The sequence below is a fragment of the Protopterus annectens genome, chromosome 3.part0 (genome assembly GCF_019279795.1).
Source record: "Protopterus annectens isolate FY-2018-M chromosome 3.part0, PAN1.0, whole genome shotgun sequence".
NCBI lineage: Eukaryota > Metazoa > Chordata > Ceratodontiformes > Protopteridae > Protopterus > Protopterus annectens.
In genome coordinates, this window is record NC_056731.1 from 1,269,894,891 (window position 1) to 1,269,922,878 (window position 27,988).

General features: G+C 39.5%; 1 protein-coding gene across 1 annotated transcript in view; it reads right to left on the bottom strand.

Moving 5' to 3' along the window:
• LOC122797056 (proteasome subunit alpha type-7-like) overlaps nucleotides 1–27,988 on the bottom strand; it is a 691,044-nt gene that overhangs the window by 28,956 nt on the left and 634,100 nt on the right. The window contains exons 5-6 of the mRNA XM_044065832.1: nucleotides 17,689–17,808; nucleotides 17,516–17,578 (exon numbers count right to left, since the gene is read on the bottom strand). Of these exons, the coding sequence (XP_043921767.1) occupies nucleotides 17,516–17,578; nucleotides 17,689–17,808 (183 nt within the window). The remainder of the gene's footprint in view (nucleotides 1–17,515; nucleotides 17,579–17,688; nucleotides 17,809–27,988) is intronic.

Genomic DNA, 27,988 nt, shown 5'->3' on the forward strand with positions numbered 1-27,988 from the left:
TAGAAATAGTCTGCTTTGATATAGCCTTCCCCTCTGATCCTGAAGCAAATGCCACCAGTAGTTGCTCAGACTTTCTTAGAGATTTGGTCCTGTTTAAGTAGAATCTTAGTTGTCTGTGTACGTCCAATGAATGCAGAATCCGCTCCCCCTTATTCTGCGGATTTGGGTAAAATGTTGGCAGGTGAATAGTTTGGTTAAGAACCACACTGGATACCACCTTAGGCATAAAGGAAGGATTGGTCCTGAGGTACACCCTGTCCGGGTAAAATGTAATAAAAGGCTCCACAGCCATGAGAGCCTGTAGTTCTGAAACCCTTCTTGCTGAAGTGATTGCCAAAAGGAAAGCTGTTTTCCAAGATAAAAATTTTATATCCGCAGTAGCTGCTGGTTCAAAAGGAGGCAGGGTGAGTTTTTCCAGCACAAAATTGAGGTCCCATGCAGGAGTTGGTGATCTTCTGGGAGGCCTTAAATTTTTGGCCCCTCAAAGATACTGTTTTAGCAGAGGATGAGAAAAGATGGGAGGCTCAGTGTTGTAATGAGCCGAGATGGCAGAGGCATGTATTTTTATTGAAGAAAAAGATAGGCCCTTGTCAAGCATCTCAGTCAAGTATTGTAAAATCTGAGGAATATTTAGTTTTGCTGTGTCTGTTCCTTGTGCTTGGTTCCAAGCACAGAATCTCTTCCATTTATCAGCATAAGATTTTCTAGTACTAGGCCTTCTAGCTTCCAAAATGACATCCATCACAGATTTACTGAGAGGTGTTGTTTGATCTGCCATGCTGCAAGTTTCAGAGTTTGGAGCTGGGTGTGCAGAATTTGATTGTTCTGCTGAGACAGTAGATGAGGTATTTGAGGCAAGTACCAAGGAGGAAGTTGAGACATATTCCTTAGGATTGGGTACCAGTGCTGGCGAGGCCAGTCCAGAGCAATTAGGATCATTTTTGGTTTTTCCTGTCTGACCTTTAGTAAAACCTTGGAGAGAAGAGGCAGAGGGAGAAAGGCAAAGAATGAAAGGTTTTTCCAACTGAAGGATAGGGCATCCACTTTCCATGCTTGTCTGTGATAAGTCCTTGTGCAGAATTTGTCCAGTTGATTATTTTGGGGAGAGGCAAATAGATCTATGTCTGGGCTCCCCCATTTCTGTGTTACTATGCTGAAGATTTGTGGATCCAGTTTCCACTCATGCGGGTCCATAAGATTTCTGCTTAGGTCGTCTGCCAGAGTATTTTGTTTTCCTGGCAGGAATTGAGCTTGAAGATGACTTGTAAGTCAAGGCTGTGTTCCACAATGCCATGGCTAGTCTGCAAAGGGGGTAGGAATGTGTACCCCCCCGCTTGTTTATGTACCACATAACCGTGGTGTTGTCCGTCTTTATCAGTAGTTGCCCTGGATGAAGTAAGCCCTTGAAGGCTGTCAGAGCATTCTGAACCACTAGCATCTCTTTCTGGTTGATATGCAGATGCATTTGTTTTGGGCTCCATATGCCCTGAATGCATCTCCCCGCCAGGTGGGCCCCCCAAGCATAGTCTGATGCATCTGTAGTTAGGGTTTGGGTGGCAGGGGGTAGAGTGAATGACAGTCCCTTGTTTTGGTGACATGTCTCTGCCCACCAAAGAAACTCCTGTTGTAGGCAGGGAATGACAGGAATCATTGTTTCCAGACTGTGACAATGTTGACTCCATAAACTTTTTAGGTACCATTGAAGTTTCCTCATATGCAGTCTTGCATATGGAATTAGTAGAATGCAGGATGCCAAGAACCCCAAAGCCTGCAGAATTTGTCTTGCAGATAACTGGGTTTTTGTTGCCATCTGTTTGAAGTATGTTGTCAGTTGCCTTTGTTTGTCTGGTGTAAGGTAAGCCATCTGGGCAGCTGTATTCAAGCTTGCACCCAGGAATGTAATGATTTGAGAGGGTACCAGATGTGATTTCTTTTAATTTATTGTGTACCCTAGGCATGTTAGAAGCCTTTTTACAAACGCCAGATGTTGAAGAAGAATGTCCTTGTTCTCTGCTTGAATGAGACAGTCGTCCAGGTAAGGATAAATTTGTATGCTTCTTTCTGCAAAATGCAATTACTAGTGCCAGGCACTTTGTACAGACCCTGGGCGCAGTAGATAAGCCAAAGAGCAGTGCAGAGAATTGGTAATGCAAAAAACCTGCCTTGAAGTGGAGGTATCTTCTGCACAAATCCCTTACTGGGATATGCAGGTATGCCTCTTAAGTCTAGTCACTAACCAAGCGTTCCTGCCCAGCATAGGCAGTAGCTGTTGTAAAGTCAGCATTTTGAATTTTGGAATGTCCAGGTACGTGTTCAAAATCAATAAGTCCAGTATTGGACGCCATGCATTGTCTTTTCTGGGTACCAGAAACAGCCTTGAATAAAAACCTTGCCCTTTTTCCTGTTCTGGTAATGGTTGAATAGCCCCCATCTCCATGAGGGACGTAACTTGTTTCTGAGCCTCTGCCCATTGATTTTGTGGCAGATCTGGCCAACTGTGTGGAAGTGGCAAAGTATTGAAATTAAATCTGTACCCCTGGGATACTATGTTTAATACCCACTTGTCCTGGGTAATTAACTGCCAATTTTGAGCATGAAGTGCTAATTTTCCCCCCAAGGGGGCTGCCAAGAGATAAGTGCTTGGTGAAGGTAGTGGGAAGTCATTGAGACTGCTTACTGTAGGGTTGTGCTTTGTTTCCTCCAGATTTGGAGGTGGAGGCACCCCATTGCTTTGACCTGTAAGAACCCTGTGATTGGTAACTAGAAGCCTTTTGAGTGCCTGGATTTGCCTTGAGAGGCTCTGTTGCACACAGGAAAGGACCAATTTTTAGTAGGCCAGTGACTACTGAACTTGGGTGGCTGCACTTGTAAGAAATCTTTTACAGTTTGCATAGATTTAGCTTTGTCTTCCATTTTCTTTAAAACCTTTTCTGCCTTATTACCAAACAGAGTATCATGCTGTAAAGGGGCATCCAACAATTTAGCTTTAACATGATCAGGCAGATTTTGCTCCTTGAGCCATGCATGCCTTCTAATCACAGATCCAGTAAGTGCGGCCCTGCAAGAGGCCTCCAAGGAATCAAAACCACATTGCAAAGTATGCTTTCCAACCTGTTCTGCTGCATGCAATAATTCCTGTAATTCTTTATTTTCCACACAATCAGAAATCAACATAATTTTCTGTTTCAATAAGCCCATAATATGCTGTTGATATTTAAGCAGGGGCAGCCCATGCTATTGGACTGCCGGACTGCAGCCCCCTCAACTGTAAATTAAGAAAAAATAAAGAAATAAAAAAAAAAAAATTAAAATAATCGCAGACTTTCGCGCATGCTCACTAGTCCGGACTGCTGCTGAGACAGCCTAGAGCATGCGCAGATTGTCTCAGCAGCAGTCCTGACTGGGAAACATGAAGAACGGAGCTACCAGAAGTCTATGCAGTTTTAAACTGCATAGACTGTCCTGGAACTCGCTGGGAAAATGCATCAGGGTTGGACTGCAACGTCTGCAGTCTCGTGGGAGGAAGATCTCACAACAGGCAGGGTCTGGATTGGAGTTTGCTGCAGTCTCGTCGGGGGAATATCTCACGACAGGCGGGGTCCGGTGTGGATTTGCACAGGTTTCGTAGCTTACTCGGAATTTATGGTGGTTTGCTACAGGGATTTGGAATATCTACTGCAGGTAAGTGTGTGAACAGGGATTTGGATGTATGGTGGTTTGCTACAAGAGGGTGTGTGTGTGTGTGTGTGTGTGTGTGTGTGTGTGTGTGTGTGTTAGACTCATGGTGGTGTGGTAGAGAATACCTCAGGCTTGTACCCTGTACCTTGTATGCAGGTGTTAAAGACCTGAATTCCCTACCCACCACCATTTGTAAAAAAATTGCAGATTTTTGCGTCATATTTGATCTGATCTGTTCCTCATAATATCTGTGGTTTGTAAATATTGTAATGCTTGATATTTGATGGTGCAGTGGTAGCATTGTTGCCTCACAGCTGCAGGTTATCAGGATTGATTCTTGGCTGGAGTGCCGTCTTTGTGGGGTCTGTATCTTCTCCCTGTGTTTGTGTGGGTTTGCTTTTGTGTCATCCCATGTTACAAAGACATGTCTGCATTATTTCTTCCTGGGCCTCTGCTGAAAATTGTTTTTTTGTTCTAAGTCAGACTGTCCTGATTAACAAATGTTAAATAAAATTGACAGGCATTTGAATTTCAGACTTCAGGTTTCTGAATGTTTAATTCCTTTCGTATTTGATGGTGCAGTGGCTGTATTGTTGCCTCACAGCTATAGGTTTTCTGGTTTGATTCTTGGCTGGGGTGCTTTCTGTGTAGAGTCTGCATCTTATCCCTGTGTTTGTGTGGATTTGCTCTGGTGTCCTGCCATTTTACAAAGACATGTGTCTACAGTATTTCTCCCTGGGCCTCTGCTGAAAATTGTTTTTGTTCTGTCAGAAGTAAAATTGACAGGCATTTGAATTTCAGACTTCATATTCTTCAGAAAATACATAGTAAAACAACTTTTTATTCTAGCAATAAATATATAGTAACACAACCTTTTATTATAGCAATTTTCTAAGTTTATAAGATGACTATTTGAAATTTGTCCTTATTTTTGGGACTGTATTACCCTGTTATTGGCTTTGTCCAGGTTTTTTGTGCTAAGATTGACAGCTATGGCAAGAACTGAATTCACTGAATATGTTTGAGGGCTGTATTCCCTCATTACTGGGTTTGTCCAGGTGTTTTGTGCTAAGTGGTTGACAGCTATGGTGAGAACTGAATTCATTAAATGATAGCCATTTAAGTTTCAGTCTTCCTCTCTTTCACAAAACAGCTGATATGGCGTAGTGGTATGTTGCTCTGACTGTTTTGCACAGGGACCTTGGCAGTAAAATGTATGGTGGTAACACAGCATTTTTCTTTCACAAAGCAGGTGATCTGGCATAGTGGTATGTTGTTCTGACTCTTTTGCACAGGGACCTTGGCAGTAAAATGTATGGTGGTAACACAGCATTTTATTCTAGAAGCTTTCCAAGATTATACAACCAATGTTTAATGTGTCCCTGGTTTTTGCCCTTTTGACCCTCCCCAATAAATTCGGCTTTTTCCAGATTTCTTGTGCTGCGAAGTTGAGATGCAGTTGAGTATTGAGTACATTTTACAAGGAGCTGAGAGCTGCAGGGGAAGAGAAGTTTAGTGCTGATTATGCTAAGTCAGCTCGCATTGCTAATAGCACAACAGGTTGTGTACTTGCTTTTGATGCAGAAGGTTGTTGGTTCTACTCCCATAAGGGGTAAATGCTGCCGTACTGAAAGTTAAGATACTAACTATGAGCCTGTTATCAGTTTGCCATCCATTTCCTATTGCAATATTACTAGCTTATTTTTAATGTAATTTACGCAATTTATTCCTCAGGGGCATCAGACTCTATTTTTCGATGAAACCATGAAATATAAAGGTGATTGCTAGCAGCAACCTCTTCATTACAGATTTATTTAACGTGGAATTATTTAGATGACTTTTTTACTACTTCAGAGATTGTGCATATTTACTGATAATGGTGGACTGTAGAATTGTGCATATTTACTGATAATAGTAGACTGTAGAAGTTTGAGTAGACTTTTATGATGGAAATGTTCTGAATTGGGCAGTTTTGTCATTGGTGCATGCGTTTTGTTTCATTGTTTACTAGAAAAATGTTCAAAGCAATAGGAAGGTGTATCAAAGAGCACATGTATGTTTCATATGCAAGGGGCCTATGATTTGAAAACAGCCCAGAATTAATCTTTATCTGCCACGGGTAAAATGTATTTTCTTTGAATGTGGGTTTCAATGATGTTTCAATGAATGTGAGTTTCAATGGCAGAGAAGTTTTAATGCCAAGTTTGTTTAGCAGATGTCTTAGTGTTTGTGCTGTAAAATGCAAAATAAAACTTTCAAATGAAGTTCAAATCATCATAGAAGTAAATCAGTATGCACATTAGTGTTTATGGTAAATGGAGTGAAATAGCCAAGTAATGTATCATTGGAATGACTGCAGGGGGAGGCTCCATTTGACTATGATTTTGTGAGGGGGAAGGGCAGCAAACTTAGGCAGCCCCAACTGAACCATACCTCCCAACTGTCCAGATTTTCAAAGAATGAATAGATTTTTTGCTTCTTATTTTTGGTTTGTTCCTCATAAAATTTGTGGTTTTCTGGCAAATCATTTAGGAATTAAGTCACTAAATAATGACACACCGAGTTTCAGACTTCATAACCTTCAGAAAAATGCATGCTAAAGTAAGACCTGTTCCATCAACTGTCTCAGTTTATGCAAGAGCAATTTTTAGTACTGTTTATATGTTCCCCCAATATATTTGGCCTTGTCCAGATTTATTGCATTAACAGGTTGAGAGGTACATGCAAATAAATTGCTTTATAGAATTAGGCATAGCCAAACCTCTCAACTGTCCCTGATTTTGGCTCAAAATGTTGCTCTTCCCCTAATGATCCCTCCGCAAAATAGCAATTTTGGAAGAAAACATTGAGGGTGTATAATTAAGAAATAACTAATAATCAGTTAGATTACTTTTATTTCAGAAATGCATGTAGATTCTTTTATTTTGTCAGCTGCTCAAGTTAGCAGTACTAATATTAAAGTATCCCTTCTTTGACAGGTCCCCAGCTGTATTGTGTTGCTATTTTATATTTTTACATCACATTTTTGGTCCATTTTTCATAAAATTGTGTTTTTTTGGCAAATTAGTGACAAATCATTAAAGACTGAAGTTAGAAAATAATGACAGACATTTGAGTTTCAGATTTCATACCATTCAGAAAATTCATACTAATGCAAGACCTCTATTATCTTTCTAAGTTTATAAGAGCAATATTTTAAAAATTGTCCTTATTTTTGGGCCTTTGTCCCATTTCTTTGCATGGCTTTGTCCAGATTTCTTGCACTGAGGTTGAGAGGTATGGCAAATGTGTCAGGGCCATCACAAGTCAGCCAGAGACATTTCAAACTGTGACATACTTGTTGCACCCCACTCCCCCATGTAGTGACTCTGGATGTGTTGAAGCAAGGCAAGGAGTAGTTATGCAGTGTAAATGTGCAGAGTATCCCCCCCATCCAAGGTAGACACAAGTACTAGAGTGGATTTTCATCTGTCCTTGATTTTTACAGAATGGTCTGGTTTCTGTCATATTTTTTGTACTGTTGATTTATGCTTATTACTCAAAGTGCCTGTTGCTCTGTGTTTAAGTAGCAATACTTTAATGACCATTAGGTAAGCTTGGCTGAGATTGCAAGATGCAAGTAAGCTTTAATAAGCATACTGTTAAAGAATTGCCAACATTGAAAGCCTTTCTGTTGCCATGTAGAGAATACTTAACTAGATAATGTATAAGCCTTGGGTATTGAAATGCATATGCCAGTATTTGTAATAAAGGACAGGATTACATTTTAAGAGTCTCATTACACTTGGAGACTTCCAGTCATCTCTGCAGGCTTTACCCGTAAACAGAATGCCAATCGTGTGGTCCATAACCTGTACAGTAATCCTTTTAGTGTGGTCCATAACCTGTACAGTAATCCTTTTAAGCAATATATCTTGAGCTTATTTCTTGTTTGCTTTTCATTTTTTACTTTGATCATGTTTTCCCCATGAAAGAAGTAGACGTCAGGCAGCAGGTCTTTTTTTGGATAAGGAACATTTTTACAAGTGGGGGCATCAGAGATTTCTACTTTCAGCATGTTACTTGGTACTTTAATAAAGCTGAATATAAATTATAATTAGAACTGTAGTGCAATAAGTGGTTTGAGTTGAGTGCTGCTTGTTTTTCTTGTACTTGATTTTGACTGGCATTCCATTAATGTATTTAAAAAAAAGTAATTTATTTTTTCATGCCTCACAACCTTTTTTGTTTCCATCTAGATATTAAGCTGTCATGCAGCCAATGCATTGAAATATTTTTATTCTTCTACACTTCATTTTGTCTTGATTGGACTCTCATAATGACGGTTTAGCACCCAGGGCAGTATATTTAGTTTTTGTGGTTTTGAGCATAGCTCCTCCCCTTTCTAGTTGGCCACACTCCTTCCCATTGACCCCACCCATTCAGCTGTCTCCTGCAGCCCCCTTTGATTTGAAGTCACCAGCCGCCACTGTATTTAAGCATATGAAACTGGCAGTTTAAGGCCCTAATTGCCAAGGTTGCAGACGTATAAACCTTCTTTCCCCATCTATCCAGCGCCCTGGAGTCTCTATCAGAAGGGGTAGGATTTTTGGCTGTAGAGGCCTTTACACCTTTGGGACCCTGTGATATAGTCTCAGGATCAGCAGCAGGATTTCTGAATAGAAATTTGTGGGAGTCAGGAACCCTGTAATATCTCTGGCTTACTAGGAGCTGGAGGTAGGGAATCAGGAGCCTTGCTTGATTCCGAAAACACATCAACAATGTCTAATACAGGAGGTATAGCCAAAGGCCTATGCTGAGAAAGCAGAAGGAAATCCCTAAGCCTCTTTTTTGATTCAGAGAAATCCTGACTCTTCCAATGAAAATGTTCCCTTCAAGTATGCAAGGTTTCACCAAAAGTATAATCCTCAGGAGGAGATGCAGATGGGATGGATTCTTCTGCATCTGAATCCTCATAGGGAGGAATAGAAAATTCTGTACCTGTCAGCCTGTTTAATAAAATCCTTTGGTGAATTTACCTTCGTGATACAATTGCTGGACTTTGTGGTGTTTTCGAAGTTCTTTAAAGGAATAGAAAATTCCTGATCAGAAGAGGAATCAGAAGAAATGGAAACCTGATCTGAAGATTCATAATCCGTGTCTTGCCTAGGCCTCTTAGCGGGGGGGGGGGAGTTGGGAACCCCTGATCAAGGTAATTAAGTCCTCAGCCATTTTGATTCATCTGTTTTTTAGGCATAGGGGCCTGAGCACGTGGCTCACGCGTCAGTTTTTTAGACTTAGAAACTGTGTTTGATCTTGTTTTTGAAGTTGGTGTCAGTTTTATGTAAAAATGTTGAGGCCTGAAAACACTCTCAGAAGCCGGTGCCTGCTCAGCGGCTCTAGACCCATCCAAGGGAGAGACATCCGCGGGTTCAATACTCTGAGAATCTCGCGTCATACCGGACTCCGCTTGGGTCTCGGTAGAGGCCTGCAACTCAAAAGTAGCGGGTATCAGGGGCTGCGAAAGCACCTCACTGAGTACCGGCAAACCGCGACTGGCTTAGGAGAAGCTTCGTCATCGGTTTTGGACCTCGACGGTCTGTCTCTTGTCTTTTTGTTTGCATTTTTTGTGACCTCCAGTAGTCGGATTGCTAAGCATCGACATTTCAAGGTAATTAAATCTGGATCCAAAATATTTTGAAGCAAAAATATACCGACGCTTAATAGTGCGTTGATTAAATCTAGCACAAAACTGACAGCAAGGCACATTATGATCTGGGCCTAGGCAAGGAATACAGTACAAATGAAAATCCTTATGAGGTATTTGCTTCCCACAAGTAATGCAATTATTAACTTTTACTGATATCGGTAAGGAGCAAGAAAAAGTTTCCCCAACGGGGTACTTAGCTTTAGTTGAAGACTTCGGTTCTAAAAACTCGAATGCAAAAATTTCAGGAGTCGGCCGACCAACACTTGCGAACTGCTTCTGCTTCGGTCACCACGCGGCAAGAAAGACTGAATAAAATGGCATCGGCTGCATGTTTTATACCCCCTCGACGTCATGGAAGAGGAGACAGCAACCGACGCAGGACCCAAGACTTTGTTATTCAGGCCGACTGAGGGCAACCTGCCAGCAGATTACCCAAATGTAATGACTGCAACAGTGAAACACGAAGAACATCATGTTAACTTCACTTATAAATCCAATTCTTTAATTTCAAACAAAAGGACAGTGTATCTGAAAACTTTTGACATGGCAACCCTGTTTCCACATTCTGGGCTGGAATACTGCAGCCATACTTTGGCAGTAATAAGTACTTACTATTCCACTAAAGTACTACAATTAAACCAGAAGGGAAAAGGTGAAATCCAATACAGTCTCCATACTGTATCCTCATTTGGGTAGATATAATTTTCCTTGTGAAATTACACACAACCTTTGCATTAGACTGTAGAAGACTGTGAGGGTCTTGATTTGGCAGCCACCTATCATTGTTTAAGAAATTCCTGAAAGGGAAGAAGTCATGGCTGTACAACAGGAGCACCTTTGGTGACCATTTAACCAGAGAAAATACAGAATAAGCAATTGCAGCAGTCAGGTTTGGGGAGACTGTGTGGGTCTTGATGACTGATCCAGTGAATTACATAAATAACTCTCCTCACAACCCTGGAGAATACTTTGAGATCTTATATTTCACACCTTAAGTAAGGTGATCATTCCACCATCATTTTGGACACTAGCCCAAATATAATATGGCTGTAAGCTTGGCAGAAGGCTTGTGATAGCTATCATGTGATTTCAGTTTTACACTATGACTGCAAAACATACTCAAATGTGTAGGACAGCACACTAAACTCATCTTTCTCTACTGACTCATCCTGCAAGGAAGCCCGATGAGGGATAATGTAAGAACTAAGGAGTTAATCGATGCATCAAAGAAAATGAAGTCAGGTGCCCTCGGTATTGAAGCTGAAAGGCATTTTAATGCAGTATGTTGAGTACTGTTTACAGACATGAAAAGTTAAAATTTTATGAACATAGTGCATTAGCGGTACTGTACATCAATTTCTACACATACGTCAAGGTTGGATCTTGTCATTCTGTTAAAATCCAGATACATGACGACAATAGAAAGGGATCCCCTTTATCACCCTTGCTTTCTGATCTGCCATGGAACCACATATCAAAATGCATGAATATTAAGTTAGTGCGCCTCTGGTTGTAACCTATCCTCAATTCCAACCCACTCCTTTTACTCTTTAGACTCCTACCCTACCATTTCCTATCTACACACTCTTACACCTGCACTAACTCAACCCCTGAATTACTTTCTATCCAATCCAATTTCTTTTTCAGAAAAACTAAACTCCCCTATTAACTCTTAGCCCTGCAACAAACCAGTAATAGCAACCAATCAAGTAACCCCACCTCCCCAACCCTTATACAAATCCACTCACACTAAACTCACTAACCTGCAACTACTCCAATAAACTTTTCCACAGAACTCAGTAAGTCTAACCTGTCTACTTTTTCCATTTATACCATACTTAAACAAAACCCTATTCTATTTTACAAGCATATTTTCTAATCTAATTATCTGTACCATTTCTGCTGTCAGCAGTAAGCAGATACTTCCTGAGCTCACAGGAACAACCCCAAATACTGTCCTCTTTCCCCTTTATCTTATCTCTTCATCTTAACTAATAGCACACTGGCACATCCCTAGGATAGGACATTCACATTATTAATAATGTCTGCCTTCCTACTCTTACATCTTGCTATGCTCTGTTAATACATCATCATCCATCCCCTAATCACACTTCTTTTAATTACTACACCACCAGTACATCCCACAATATAGCACCAAACCTCTACAATACATCTCATATTCATCTCTTTGGATTTAAATATCTAAACTGCTCAGTTACACTACCCATAACCAAACTGAAAGCCATTTTAAAAAACAAGATTTGTTCCCTACAATATTGCTCTTTATACCAAAAGTACACTTACGTGGTCAGATTCACCCTAATTCAGGCCCATCTAAATTGATCTCAAATGCAACTTGCTCATCCAGTGCAACCCAATCCCTCAGCAAACACCAACACCACTGACTGTATAACCTGCTAACACCACTGACTGTATAACCCCTATGACATCTCAACAAACAAACAATACTTGCTTAAAACCAGTCAATATCAATATCCACAGCACTTGCAATAAACTAGCAGAAGTCCATGCCTGGATAAGTTACCACTCCCTTAATATATCAGCAATCACTGAAACTTGGTTAAAGTCAAACATTAAAGATGAAAGCATTCTCCCACCAGTCATAATATAATTAGGACAGAACAAGGAAAATGGTGGAGGAGTTGCTGTTATCTACTTCAACTCCCTAGAGTTGACACACTAACCACATATTATTCCACAGTTTAAAAGTGCTGAGCTCCTCATCCCATTCCTCAAAACTAATAAATCCAGAAGCCTATGCATATCTGATTTTACTTCATTCCTGGAAAAAACACCACCACAGTTGAAGATATCCTATCTTTGGTATCAAATGCCATCCTCCATGAAATTGTTTTTCTAGGCAATATAAAAATGACTAGGAATTCTGTACAGAAAGATTGTCAAAAAACACTATAAACCTCTATGGTTTTAGTCAGCTCTAACCTCCCAACAAAATAGCAAGCAAAGCAATGAAACTTTTACACAAGACTGGATACGTACTTCCACCTCGACCAATTTTTAATCCTCTGGGATCCTTCCAGATAGCATCAGTGATCATTGTCCAATTTTTGCTAACAAGATTAAACACCAGTGTGCCCAAGCCTCATAGCTACAACATGGTACATAAAGTTTTAATCCAAAAGTCCATTCACATTATAAAGTTACAGCTGGTCCATTCTGAAAACACTCTCACTTGATGCCATCAGTGAGTCCTAAGTCCCATTCTTTTGGGAAAACCATATGTTCTCTCATGAATTACGGGTGAAAACTCCACTGATTTCTCAGCTTCAGGCCAGTTGCAATAAGGTCTCCTTTCTCCAGTATCCTAGAAAAATGTGTCCACAGACAACTTCTCCAAAACCTCGTTGACCATCAGCTTCTCACCACTACTTAGCATGGTTCTCACCCAAGACAAAGTACTACCAACTGCACTTTTCAATGCAGTCACAGTTAACCAAGTGAGAAATAATGGTAGCTTAGTTTCTACCTTATTTCTCGACTTACCAAAGGCCTTTGATACAATTTCTCCTCCCAAACTATTACAACTGGTATCATCTTTCAGTCTCTTACCACTATTTGTACACTAGTTCAACAGCTAACTATCAGACTAACAGTAGTCAGTCAAATAGCAAAGGGCATATTCAGCTTTCCTACCAGTCCTTATCAGGTCCTTTGACGATCTATTCTCGGTCCTCTGCTTTTTAATACTTTCATTAAAAACCTCTGCATCACATCCAAACCGGTCTTCTTATTATGCAGACAACTCAACCCTCGTGTTCTGGCTAAACTCTGTCTCATCTTCAGCATGTAACACAGCAACCTTTTATCTCGGTTGAATTCTGGCTTAATAACTCAGAGCTCCTACTACATCCAAAGAAAACAAAGCTACTCCTATTCCTTCCCAAAACACACACTCTAGATAGGGCTGCCTACACTACTACGTCCCTAAACACAGAAATAGAAATCTTCTTACATACAAAACTATTTGAGGTCATTATAGAGGATAACTTGAAATTCAACTTCCATATACATCAGACAATCAAAAAGACCCACCAAAAACTTGGGAAACTTGATACAATTAAACATTATCTCACAGAATGCGTCAAAAATACCATGGTATCAATCTTCCTCATACCATCCCTGCTGCTCTCCGATCTTAACAAATCTACAGACCACCCTTTCATCTAAAGTAGAAGAATGCTACAATACAGTGGCAAGGTTTGCAACAAGCCTGTCTTACAGGCCACAGCACTATATTGCCCTATCACATATAAACTGGCTTGAACTGCCTCATTACTTTGTATACTCTCAGCTGATTGTATCCCACAATACTGTACACAATCCACAAAAATTTCCAACCCTGACAGGAATCGTTCAGCGTTATGCATGATCAAGACAGTTTGCTCATACAAGTCCAATCCCTTAGAAGGAGATGCCCTATGCTCAACTTACATCACTAAAATACAGAACTGAATCCAGATCTCATTGGGTTTAACTAATAAAATCGTTTTTAAGGTGAGGAGGTTAAGAAATACCTACTGGACTGTTAACTTTGCTCAACCTCTAAGTAACCTCTCACAACTTAAATATCATTGCTAACCGATACCTATTAAACTGACATAAATGTTTTTGACTGCTATAATTCTACTAAACTTTCTGTAACATTCCTACTCCATCTCCAATATCTCTTTACAAGGCTACTTTTAATCACTAATTAGTAACCTTTGTCACTTACCATTCATAGGTAGGCACTACGCTATTGGCCCTAGGGCCTATACAAGCCTAGCCAAAAAGGTACCCTGGCTTTCGGCACCCAAGAAAATTATTTTCCTGTGCCCCTCTCAAGCAGAACCACAGAAGTGATCCCTGGGGTGAATTTCCTATTACCCCATCCAATCATCAAGATTTTTCTTGAGGAGTGCTAATAAGGAGCTCTGTTTGACTTAGATAGGTAGTCTGTTCCAGAGTATGGGAATCTATCCCTCCAGCATGTTATGTTTATTGTGGTGACAAGGTTTAGGTCCCTAGAGAGTGTAGCTCAGAGGGATTGGGATTTCTTTAAGTGGAGCATGTCCATCAGCTCTGGGTTTGACATAGCTTTGTATGTTAGGCAGAGATCACCTCTGAGTAGGCGAAATGCGACGGAGTAAAGCTGGAGTTTTTTGAGTCTGTCTGCGTAGGGCATCTGTTTGAGGCCAGTAATCCTCTTTGTGAGGTATCTCTGTGGCCTTCCCAGTTGTTGTAGATGTCTTGTGAGGTACATACCAAAAGGGACATTGTACTCTATAATGGGTCTAATGAGTGATGAGTAGAGGGGAACAATGACCTCTTTTTTTCTGGATGAGAAACCTTTTGTGATGAGGTGTGCCACGTAGAAGGATTTCCTGACCACTGTGGCGATGTGATTATGAAAGGAGAGACTACTGTCCACCTGTGTCCCAAGGTCTCATCACACTTTCGGTGTTAAGTAGACTACTGCCTATGTGGTAGTGGTAATTCATGGGTACAGAGTTTTTACCAAAGGGGATGACAATGCACTGTTTGGCATTGAGCTTGAGACCATGGCTTTGACACCAGGCATCTGTCTCTCAGTGAGGCCCTTTTGTAGGATGTCCACATCGTTAGGAGTTTCGATTATGGCTCCTAGTTTGCAGTCATCTGCAAATTTAGTTAGCCAATGACCTTCTGTGTTAGCCTGTACTTTAGAGAAGTAGATACCAAACAGGAGAGGACCCAGGACTGAACCCTGTGGTACTCCACTTGTCACTGGTCTGAAGTCTGATTTGGAGTCTGCTACTTTCACAGTGTGGGTTCTGTCAGTAAGCCAGTTGGCAACCCATCTTGTGACATAGGGATTTATACCTAGTTTAGTGAGTTTATCTATAATTCCAGAGTGGGGATGGTGTCGAACACCTTGGCGAGATCAAGATAGGCTGTGTGAACCACCTTACCCTCATCTATGGCTTTGGTGACTGCTTCAAAGAAATCTATCAGGTTTGGGAGACATGATCTGCCTTTTACTAACCCAAACTGTGTGGGGTCCAGAGTTTGGAGATCTCCAATGTCTTTGTTTATGAGTTCCATGGTCTTGCAGACCAGGCTTGTCAGGCTAATGGGGCGGTAGTTCCCGGGGTCTGTTGTGGTTCCCACTTTGTGGAGTGGGATAACCGTCACGGTGTGCCATTCAATGGGCACAAAGCCTGAGGTGAGGCTATGATTGAACATGGTACTTAGGGTGCCAGTTCATTCTGTAGTTTGTGTAGAAGGCAGCCTGGGATGTTGTCAGGTCCCATGGATGCTGTGTTCTTGGCTTTGGACTAGCTTCACTCTATCTAAACATTCTTGCTTAACCTAAAAAAAAAAACAACTTTTCCTTACCCTGTCACTCATCATCTACCTCCTTTCCATCTTAACATCTTACCTCTCTCTGACACTGTGCTTCTTCTTAATTCATTTCTATTACTAACAGGAAATAGCACAAATATAATGCCTTCTATTTCACCACCAGTTTTTCATGCAAATACAGTATGTAAATTGACACTAAATCTTCTGCCTCCTTTCTGCTGTACTCTACTACATCCTCCCAAACCTTCCCTACCTACACGTAATACAACCCACTAATAAATTTAACTGCCATATTTTTTAATCTTTCTTTCCACAGGAACAATTCATGACTTTCCTGTCCATCACTGTAATTTTTGTAGGATTATTTTTTTGTTAAGCTTATTATTTGTAAATATTCAATGTCTTGCATCTCTACAATTTGGTACATTTACAACCATTGTGACTAAAGCGTAATATGGACGGGTGGATGGGAAACCGGAAATTCACCCCGGGGGTTCCACCTGTGTCCCTCTTAGAAAAAGGGAGACGTTCTCTCTTCCGTAGTTCCAGAGTTGGAAGGGCTGCACTTACCCAGCACAGGAATTGGGAAGCAAGCAGCTGGTGTGTACTGGCCATCAGACAAAAATAACCAGTACTGAGGGCAGTACATCCAGAACCATTCCATCATCCTAACAGGCATGCAGAACAGAAGACCTTTTGCTGGCATAATTCTCTACATGGCTGCATTCCCACACCTCTGATCTCAAGTTCTAGAACACAAAAAACACCTGCCCATATGACATTACTAGGGGGGGCCAGGGATACACTGATTACAGGAAAAGGAAATGTTCTCAACCTTTGCAGCTTGGCTATGGGTGGGGAAACAATGGAGACAGTACAACTTTCTGAGTCCAAGTTCAACCACATAGTCCTTGCCTTCAGGCTGAAGGGCACAGACTCCATAAGAGCATGCTGGCCATTATATTGTTTTGGATACTTGAGCACAAAAATATGAACTTCTAAGGGCTCAGTCTTAAGGACTGAAGCCAAGGAAGAATCTTTCCAGGTTGCTGTCCTCTGCACTGTCAGAAGGTGATGTGCATGAACCTGATCCCTCAATTCACAAGGAAGAACAGAGGGGCAAAAGCTGCTTTATCAGTAGCTTTTAAAGGAGGAGGCTTTGGACAATGTCTGACCTTCTGACCCTTTACTTCATTTCTATGCTTTCAGTACTGCTTGTTTTCTCACAAATAAGCCTCCTGATGGATCCCCATACTGGCAACCTTCCAGTCCTGCCATCTTATGAAATGTGAAGGCTACCTCATGTTTTCTTCTGCCTTCTACTCCTGAAGGCTCCAGTGAATCTCTGGACATTTGTGGTACTCCATGACACATTCTCAGTGAGGCACAATGACTGTGTCCTGGCTAATAAGCTGTTCACTGCAACAACACTATGAAGATTTTCCCTAGACAAATGTTAGACCTAAGATCTGAACTGTGCAAGTGACAGAAATGAACCTTGCCACTTTTCCTAGTTAAAAAGTACTGTTACAGTGTGCACCATGTGGAGCTGAACACTCACAAGATCAGAAGCTAAAATGCAACAAGTCTCTGCTCATTCTGAGACTCCTAAATAGAAAGTCTGACATTCACCCATTGAAGACAGCTTTCAATCTCATATCCCTCAATTTCCATATCAATCTCATGTGAAGCACTCTGCCAAAAACCTTGCTGAAGCTCACATAAACCATTATGCTACTAAATACGATCCTTAAAAATGATAATTCAATACAATTGTCATACCTTAAGTGGCTGGGTTCTTCCTATTATAGCAAGTTCAATGTTCTTTCCACCAGACTGAACAACCTTGGGGAAAAGGAAAGAAGAAAACAGTAGTGACGTCTATATAATCACCAAGTTTCAGTAAGTAATACAGAACAGTCTATCAAGTTAAAAAGCTACCCCTGGATTCTTACTTCTAGCAATGCTTTAATTGCCAGCTTTACGGAATCATTGGTGGTGGCTACGGCATCTTCACTGTAGTTTTTTTCTAAAAACTCCCGTACTGTCTTTGCACTACGCCCGATAGCATTAGCCTGTTTGGATAAAGGGGAAAAAAAAAAGAAAGCCAGTGTTAAATATGTTACAATACAGTTATCAATTACAAGGAAAAAAATAGGACTCAAAAGAAAAGAAAAACAGACGCAATTCAAGAATGTTTAATAAATTATGATAAGCACAGAAGTAATAAGACTTTTCAGAACAATGATTCAAAAAAAAAATTATCATTTTTATAGTCCCTTCTCCATCACATGATTTAAAATGCTACATGGTCAGAATGCATAGTTAAAGTGCTAGTGCTCCATTTAATTCTTTCCCTCATATAAATACTTTTTAAAAACTTTTTTAAAAACTTTATCACCACTAATAAAATTATACTGTTGCTCTGTACATATTTACAAACTTCAAATGTGTGATGTTTGTTTTATAGCAGGGGCTTAACTGATATATATTCATTTATTCTCCTGTTGGGTTTAATTATTTCTAAAATACCAAAGTATTACATTTTCATTCTCCTTGATATGTTTCCATAAAGCATTCTTGTCATCATGTTTGGCACTGATAGTCTTTACCTACATAAAAACAAGCACACTGTGTGCATTTAGCTAAATATATTAGGTACTTAGATCTACAATCCCTTTCTTAAACCTTTATACTGTATTATTATAGTTTTCTAACCTAATACTGGAACTGTTCACTATGTATTGAAATATATTCAATTTTTTTTATTTTTTTTGTTTTAATCTCACACATTCAGGTGCATATCTTAAAATACATCTTATTGTATTTATTTTTCTCTTCCTATTATCAGGATTATTGTCAACCTCTTCATTTGTATTACCCAACAAAGGTCTATATGTTTTTTTTTAATTTCTGACATATTGTATAATGTCAAGTATCATGCTCCATGGATATCCCCCGATCTAAGAATAAATGTCCTGTTTTCATTAGTTCCCTATCCAGGTCAGTAGGGTCCGATAATATCTTGTCAGTATTGAATGTAAATTTAAAAATTTTCACTACAGGAATTGAGATATACTTAAATTCTTCTAATTCTTATCATCTAGGAACCTAAGATAGCAGGATGTACCCACACTCCATTTTGTATTTGTAATATTCAGTCTCCCAATCATATATTCTTTGATACTTTTTCAAATCTATCTAGTCCTTCATCCTGGTTAATTTTGTGATATCCAATGTTGACTTCATTTAAGGATGACATACTGTAATTACCAGATTTCAAAAGGATAGTGTGAATTTTGTTGGTATGCAATAGAATATACGACCACCTGTATTGTATTAAGAAACATTAAATTATGATCTATTCATTGCTATTGCAGATACTATTTTAAATGTACATTTGTTTCTGTTATACTATGACCTCGGTGGTAACATGAAAATGATTTCAAATCCATCACTCATCAAATCTTGGGCAGGATTCTCTCTCTGCAATACTGCACATTCACTGGAATGCCAATATGCACACTGGGAGTGGCTCTTGTTTTACAAAATTATTTGCCCACTGCTGTTAAAGAGGAAAAAAATGCAACAATCAGACCCAATGCCTAGTTTTGTTCTTTTTCAAATTCAAGCCACACGCTCAGAGCAGGACCAGAGTTTTCTGGGAAAAAATGCAACTACACAAAAACAAATGAACGCAGGTACGAATTTATGTCACTTTTGTATGAGATTACTCGTAGCAACACTGGGACCTAAGTAACATCCTTCTCGGAGGACATTTTTTGCCATTTATCTCAACAATGGACATCCTTCCTTCCCTCCGTGAGACTGCAAGCCCACATATCACTTGCCACTTTCCTGAAGGCTCCACGGGGTACTGTAAATCAGGCAAGGTAGAAAGGTAAACCACCACACATTTGGCCTGGCAGTAAATCTGACAATTAAGGTGATATGCTTCTTAGAAACATTATCCTGTAGTCCTGAATTTGAATCCTTATGTGCAACTCTAAAAAAAAAACTCTTAAATGACATTAGTGCTCCTGTGACACCCCTAAAATCAGCCTCCTGTGCCTAGTGAGTCTAACCTTATTAAATAAAAAATAGTAAGCACAGTATCAGTCTTTGATGGAGAGTGATGCTGTAATGATTGATTAACTACCTACAGTTTGTTTTGCCCTTCCTATCAATTAGATGTAGAGTGCAAACTGGACCAAACATACTCCTGGAACACGTTTCTTACATATTCATCTTAAATAAGGTGTAGTTAGCTATGAAATGTTCTCTTCCACCACAGTTTAACCACTAAAAGGGGTATTTATATACTCTCCTTGGTAATGGAAAGTAGGTGCTTGGCAGCCTGAAGAACCATCTCCTTAGCTGGCTCTTCTGGAATCCTGGGCTCATCATCAAATTCACACATACAGGCACATCTTTTATCTCTGTCAGTAGGATAATCCCTGCAGGGTATCTAAAGATGTGTGCTTTAACTCATTACAGCCTAGTGATGCCTCCAGGTGTTTCATCAGTTACATCCTACTGACAACCTGCAAGCATCAAATATTGCTTGCCTTCAAAATTATTAAGCACTTGAGTTAGAAACTACATTTGGTTGGTGAGAAGGGAACAAAGTGAATTGTTGCTTTTTTGCAGCATTTGAAAAACTAAGTTTGAAAATTAAGTTACTTAAGAAGTGCTATTGCCCAACTCTCAAACATTGGCTACAATTTACTGATTCAGACCAAGATCTCAGGAATGCAGTGAATAATGTGTTGGTAAGACAATGGTACAACTGAAAAAGCATTTGCAGAAGTGCAGCACAATACTGGAACAAATTATCTCAAAATCTTAATATGACAAATCTCAAAAACATTCAGAAAAAAAGAGTTGAAAAAGTATACCAGGACAGACTGTCAAGGTCCATGCTTGACGACCATGGATAATGCACGTACTTCCATCTACTTCATAACCTCACCCTCAGATTTTTTCCTCCCCTTAGCCACGGTGGTGCAGTGGTTAGCGTTGCTGCCTCACAGCAAGAGGTTCTCCGGTTCGATTCTCAGTTGGGGTGCCTTCTGTGCGGAGTCTGCATGTCCCCTCTGTGGTCGCGTGGGTTTCCTCCCACATCCCAAAGACATGCAAGTAGGTGGAATGGACACACTAAATTGGCCCTAGGTGTGAGTTTGTGCATGTGTGTGTGCCTTCTGTGGAAGGTTGGGCGCCAGGCTGGCAACTCGACACCGTAAAACTCCACTGCCAATCATGAGCGGACAGATGATCCGCTGTGGCGACCCCTAACCAGGAAAAGCCGAAAGAAGAAGAAGCCACTCACCTATGACTATTCTCCTGTATTGCCTAAACTTCTTTAATGACTTATAAGCACCAAGACACTGCTCTTCACTCACAAACCTCCTCATTTTTGTAACCAAATTGGCATTATTTTCCTCACTACTTGGCTTCATATATAATATTTTGTACACATCTCTCTAATGTATTGCTCTGTTTTATCTATGTATATTCATCACTGTATGACTTTAGCAGTACCTATTAACTCTTTCCACTTATCCCTCCATTTCCTACAATTTTTAAATAATAATTCCAATACATTCTGCTATTGTACCCATCTGTATTAGAGACACACACACACACACACACACACACACACACACACACACACACACACACACACACACACACACACACACACACACACACTTTCTTTCTCAAGTGAAGAAAACCCTGCTGTGACCTGATGACACCCCTAGCCACCTCAAAATGCAGGAACAAAACCAATGACATTATTACAGTCCCATCAATTGGGCAAGTCTCACCTGGACATTCACTCCCTGAGTCTCACTGCTTTATTTCTCTAATTTCAGCAACAGCCAGTAATCTTTAGCTTTCTGGGAGAGTTCTGTATATATGCCCCTCTTCCAAGAAGCCCAGTACCAAAAACACTCTCCTTTTCCAAGAAGTCAACTGCCAAGTGGCAAAAACACACAAGGACAGTAGGACATAATTTTTTTCTCATTGAGCTAAAACCAAAGTGGTTATATTCCTTTTCTGAACTAATTCCCCCATTCTTAGGATCATAGGTGTTTACTAGGCTAACGACCACAAGGGGCTTTTTAAGCCTAGCCATCCATCCCAAATCTCTGACAAGTTCTGGTATCCCTGATAACTGTAAGCAGGGGATTGGGAGATGAAACATTTACAAGCAGGGGCCTGAGAGATTAATCATTTACAGGTTGCCTGTGTCCATTAGAGGCTAGGTGCAAAACCAGGAATAAATTTCCTGTTCCCCATCCAATTGTCCAAATTACACAAACTGGGACTATTCTGTTGACCTTTGACACTGGGTGAATTATTCCTCTACAAAAACGTACTTAGGTCACCAAATCTGTCAACACGGTTAAGACGGTGCCTCCTCGGCACCTTTAAAAAAGTGCACAAAGCCTTTTTAAAGGGTACTTTTCTGTCAAGACCTCTGTTAACAGTGCCTCCATGAGAATTTTTTTTGACAGGCTAACTCAGCTACGGTTGAACTTACTACCTGCCTTGGAAGGCTTCTTCTTGATGACCATAATTTTTATATGCATCTTAATTAAACATGACAGTTTTAAAAGGTGACATAAGTAATCACAGTGCAAGACAAAAACATTAGATTGTTGTTTTCATGTAATATACACATTTTTTTCTAACATTTTTCATTCACTCCAGCTTTACATAAATTGCTCAAGTCCTGCCTTTCCTTAAACCTCACTCCTTATCCTCCTGGACATTTGTTCAACATGTATTATTCCTACAAATTCCAATTATTTCTACATAATTTGCTCATTTTTTCTAAAGATGCCACGTTCAGTGCTTTCATTTTCTAGTAGTTACATTTTTTGGCAACCAACAGCATTAAACTTAGTATGGCCTTACTATGTCTAGGCAATTCAGATCCTGTCTCAGCTCAAAAGAATAATTTCCTTGGTTACAGCCATTTGTTCCTCCAACATTTCTGACTACGTATTCTGTAGGGAATCTTTTAAAATTGCAAATGTGTTACATTCCACAAAAATATGCTCCTAGTTATTTTTCTTTCCCATCACACCATCAGCATTTGCTACTTATCTGAGGAAACAATCTTCAAAATCTACTTCAGGTATCAAAATACCTATGCAAACACTTCCAAGCAAATTATCAAAACCTTCTGGGCATGGGAGCCATACAGATGTTCTCCCAGTGCTCTTTTATAAACTGCCTTTCCAGTCTCACTTCTCAATTTTTTCTAATGTCTTCTGATTGATTCTTAGTTATCATACAATATTTTATATACCTTAATAATTACCCTTTAACAGAAGCTTTTATTATATAGTCAACTAAAAATTCTACATTAGCCATCCTTTCACATAGCAGCACCCCAGCCCACTCTCTTTGCCTATACTTCTATGTCAATGCCCATTAGGGAAAGTGGCCTCTAACCTAAAGTCCAAATGTTTGCTTGGTCTCATCCTCCCTCTATTACCTTTCCCTCTCTAGGTATTTGCTCTCAGGACCTTGACTCCTCTGCCAGTTTTCTCCAGTGAATTCCTGCCAGCTCTTACTTATTTTCAATAACCCTACTTGCAGTCATCCATATTGGCAAAATCTCATTTCTGCATTCCTGGTCTGCCTCAGTACTTAGAATACCTTCTGCTACTTTAAGAATATAACATTCTTCATAGTTGTTGCTATTCTCCTTAAGGACCTGCATCCAACATCCTACTCTATCTTTATTTCTTGAACTTCTCCTGTTTCATCACGCCTTTCCAATTTCATCTATAACATTCTGCCTTTGGTTATATATAGGAGCTTTAATACATAGCTCTAAAGTGTCCCCTCAAATCAGTGGATCAAAACAACCTCATTATTATGGGTATGATCACCTTAACCCACTTAATTCCTGCTCTTTCTTCCTTAAATAAACTCCCTCAGCTCTTTATTAATTATCATCCATAACTTCTCTGGTTGATGACAATATGCCTAATCTATATAAAACTAAAGGGGCTAAACCATTTTCACTTTTTAACCTTACTATCCATAATCAAAAACATCCCGATTCTCAGTTCTTGTATTATTGTTTGCTCATTCTCCTCCCACATGTCCTTAGTTGCTTTAACAGAAAGCTTTTTAACCCATAAACCTAAATACTCCATCTTAACACGTCTCTACAAATATGGCAATTGCAAAACCAAGTAATTTGTGAGCAAACAACTTACTGCTATAGCATTTGTTACATCTTCATTTATATTCTGAAACCATCTCAATGTTCCACAACACCAAAATGTCCATTTCTGGATCTTTAAAGTACAAAATCATATATGCAAATACAGCTAACTGTTCCCGATTACAATACCATTTATATCTTTGAATTTATGAGTTCTTTATTTATCTTTACCAGTTACTCTGAACATAAATAAGGGGGAAGATGCCCCCCTAACTTGTTCTTCTCTTCAAACACAGCTTGCAGGATAGAGACACTTCTACCTTGATTCATGCCACCAACTCTTCATATATCTTGAAAATTAAACTTTTTATTCTATTGGTGGATGTGAATGCTACCATTGCCTTATTCCAGCTGACTCTAATGAATGCTTTCACTGCATCAAGACCCACCCACCAACAGTGGCATTTTCTCACATTCAGCTTCCTTTGTCAAATGTTTACATTCCCTCCATAATACCACATTGATCAATATCTATCAATTTTGGCAATACTACTTCCACTGTTTAAGTGGATACAGACAAGCACTTTACAATCATGGTTTATAGCTGAAATGGGTTAATAAGAAAATATATCTGACCATCTTTCAGTAATACAACCACCACAGCTGTTTTCCATGATGCTGGTACCTCCCACCCTTTTATAATACTATTAAAGGAAACCTTATCGATCTTTAACCACTTTCTTCCTTCACAACTTCCAAAGTTCCACAAGAATACTGTCCGTACTCGAGACTTACCTGTTGATTAGTTATATATCACAAGTTTGATGTGATCTCTTCCTGCCTTAACCATTAATAGACGAGCCTCGTCTTGCTGTTACTTTGGCATAATTTAATTTTTCCAGAAATATTTCCATTTGTGGCTTTTGTCACCTACATTCTTCTGACTTATTTAAATTTTCTTATAATTTCTGAAAAGTCTCTACAGGATCTTTTTTTTTGTTTGTTTGTTTAATAAGCTCCCTAAATTTGGCAGAATTGCTTTTGCTTTCTGTTGCCCAAGTTGTTATGCTAAAGGTTTTTGTGTTCTGGAGTTATCAGAAAATAATTGCTTAGCAGTAACCTTTCTAGACTCATGCATATTACCAAAACACTCCTTTTCCCTTTAGTAGTATGCAATTTCTCCTTAATACTTTATATTTTAGCTTTCAATTAAATACACATTCTCCTGTGAATTACAGTTTCTATCCAGGCTAGCCTAGTTATTATACCTTGGAGATATACATATCTGTTCCTGATTCCGAATTCATATCTTCCATACCAAATAGTATCACATTTCTTTAAAAATCTTCCCTTTTTTTGCTATATTTTCACTTCTAGGTCCCTGATACATTCCCACTATTGCAAATTTAGTTCTAGTCCCCACCCATAAATAATATTCGCTGCGGAAAGCTTGATTATTTCTCCAACAATTCTAGCAAGCTCCTTACTAGCAATTTTAGGTGGAATACAAATAGATGCAAGTGTAATCCTCCTCCCCTGCCAATAACCCCTTTGCTACCTCAAATTTATCATTGTTGTATTTTTCCTCTTCCATTATTGGTACCCTGCTAGGAAGCAGTGTTATTACTCCCATTTTCTTTTGTCCCTGATACTCTACTGAATTTCCACTCTGAAATCTTATGAAAAATCCACATGCTCATTTTTATCCAAATGGGTCTCCTGCAACACTGCTGTTTGTACCCTACATTTAAGATAATTCAATACTATTATATTTGTATCTACACCAGTAAGGGCATATGCATTCCATGATAATATGGACACAGTAGCCATTATGACAGAAAGCTATTACAACCAACTATTATACGCAAGACTTCTTCTGAATGTGTATTTCCAGCTTTTAACTTACATGCACAGACTAATGCTTATCTGGCTGCTCTCTTACTCAGCTGCATCTGTTCATCTCCATTTGAGCCTATAGCACATTATTTCAAGACTTGTTGCTTCAGTGAAAACAATCAATTGAAAACTAAATTGATTTTCAGAATCTCCAATCCACTTTGAACTTACAGTAAACACACAACTATGTACATTTTCAGAAATGAAGCTCACCATTCCAGAAAGCAGCAGCTCCCCAAAAAATCAACGGCTGTACTCACAGCCATTTCATATTCTAAAATTAAGGCTACTCATGGTAAAGTTCATGTTACAGCCTATGCTTTCATTTACACTGACTGTCTGCTATCCGTTATTTTATTTCTGTTCTCCCCCTCTGATGAGAAAATTGAAGGCCATCACTTTAGCCAGGCAGATATCAGCATTGCACACACTTTCTGTAGATCCTCACTATATGACCTTTGCTAAGGATGGAGCTATTCTCAGAACTAATAATTTTATGCCTAAACTCACCACAAAATCTTGTTTAAAGCAAGCCATTAAATTACCTGCTATCTCTCAGTATTCATGCCATGGTACATAATTGTTACATTGTATGGGTCACAGAAAATAAATGTACTATTTGGACAGATCATCATCCTTTGGGAAGCATGCCCTTTGGCCCAAAGTCAAATGTTCTGAAACTTACACTTGCTAGGTGGCATTCCCACTATACCAGATTCTGTTTTACATGACAAATCATTACCTGAAACTCCAAAAGCACAGTCTACCAGCGCCAAGGCTATGTCTATGTTGTTGCTGCTACCTGCTAATCTTTAAAAAGAAGTTATGTACTCACCATAACATTCCATCTGTGTTGTCCATTTTTATTCTTCCTCAAATGATGGGTTTGGATCCGATCCTTGGATCCAACTCAGCTGTTATAAAAGCTTGTGGTAACCAAAAAGTTCTCAAGCTTCTCCCTTACCTATAATGCACCAACCCTAAGCTACCTCAGCTCTTGTTTGCTGATTTACCAAAGGAGGAATGTTTAACAAGCACAAATCTAGGAGGTGTAAAATTGCATGTGCTCCATAAAGAAAAAAAATCCATCTGCAGCTCAATATAAAGGACAACGATGTTCCTCTAACAACTCATTCTTCCAGAAGTTTGTGAACAGAAGAGATGGGGACTAGTGGGCAGGAAGTTGGGGAAGAATGAAAATATACAACCAAGAGGAAACGTTATGGTGAGTACATAACTTCTTTTACCTGTCTATTTTTATTCTTTCCTCAACTGACTGGACACAGTCCACAGCTACCTGCAGTCCTGGGTGGACTCCAAGGAAGGATACTTCTGAGCACAATTGAACAAAATGATGCTGTACCCCTGGAGACCAAATCCAATTTGTAATGAATAATAAAGGTATGGGGACTAGCCCAAGTTGCTCCTGCAGATATGTCGTCCATGGATGTTCTGGATAGAAAGACTGAAGTTGTCACCAAAGACCTAGATGAATGAGCTCGTACCAGCATTGGTAAACTAATATCCAGTTTGTTACAGAAATTAAATACAATCAGTTAACCATCTGGCCAATGTTACTTTTGCAAATTGTTTACCCAATTTCAATTCTGCAAAGGAAACAAACAAGTGGTCTGTTTTTCTGACTTCTTTTGTTCTATGCAGGCAAAAATGTAATTGTCCGTGAACATCCAATAAATGTACCATGTATTCACCCTTATTAGGAAAGAATACTGGAAAATTAATGGATTGATTGAAATTAGATTCTGACACCACTGTGTAAAGGAAGGAGGCATTCATTCGTTGAGTCACTCTATCCTTGTGAAAGATCAAGTATGGAGGTTTTGAAGACAAGGCTTGAATCTCTGTAATTTGTCTAGTAGAGGTAATAATTACTAGAAGAACAGTTTTCCAAGTAAGATACTTAAGCTCACATTTAGCTGCGGATTCAAAGGGGGAATGTATTAACTTCCTGCACTACTAGAATGAGATCCAATGGAAGAGCAGGGTCTTTAAATGGAGGTCTCAAAAGAAGAGTGCCTCTCAAGAAAGCTCTGCACAATTTATGAGGCTACTGAAGAACCTTCAAATCCAGTGTGAAAATATGACATTGCTTCTAACTGAACCTTGATGGTTGAGGAACTAGCCCCTTCTTTAAAAAGTAAAGCTAA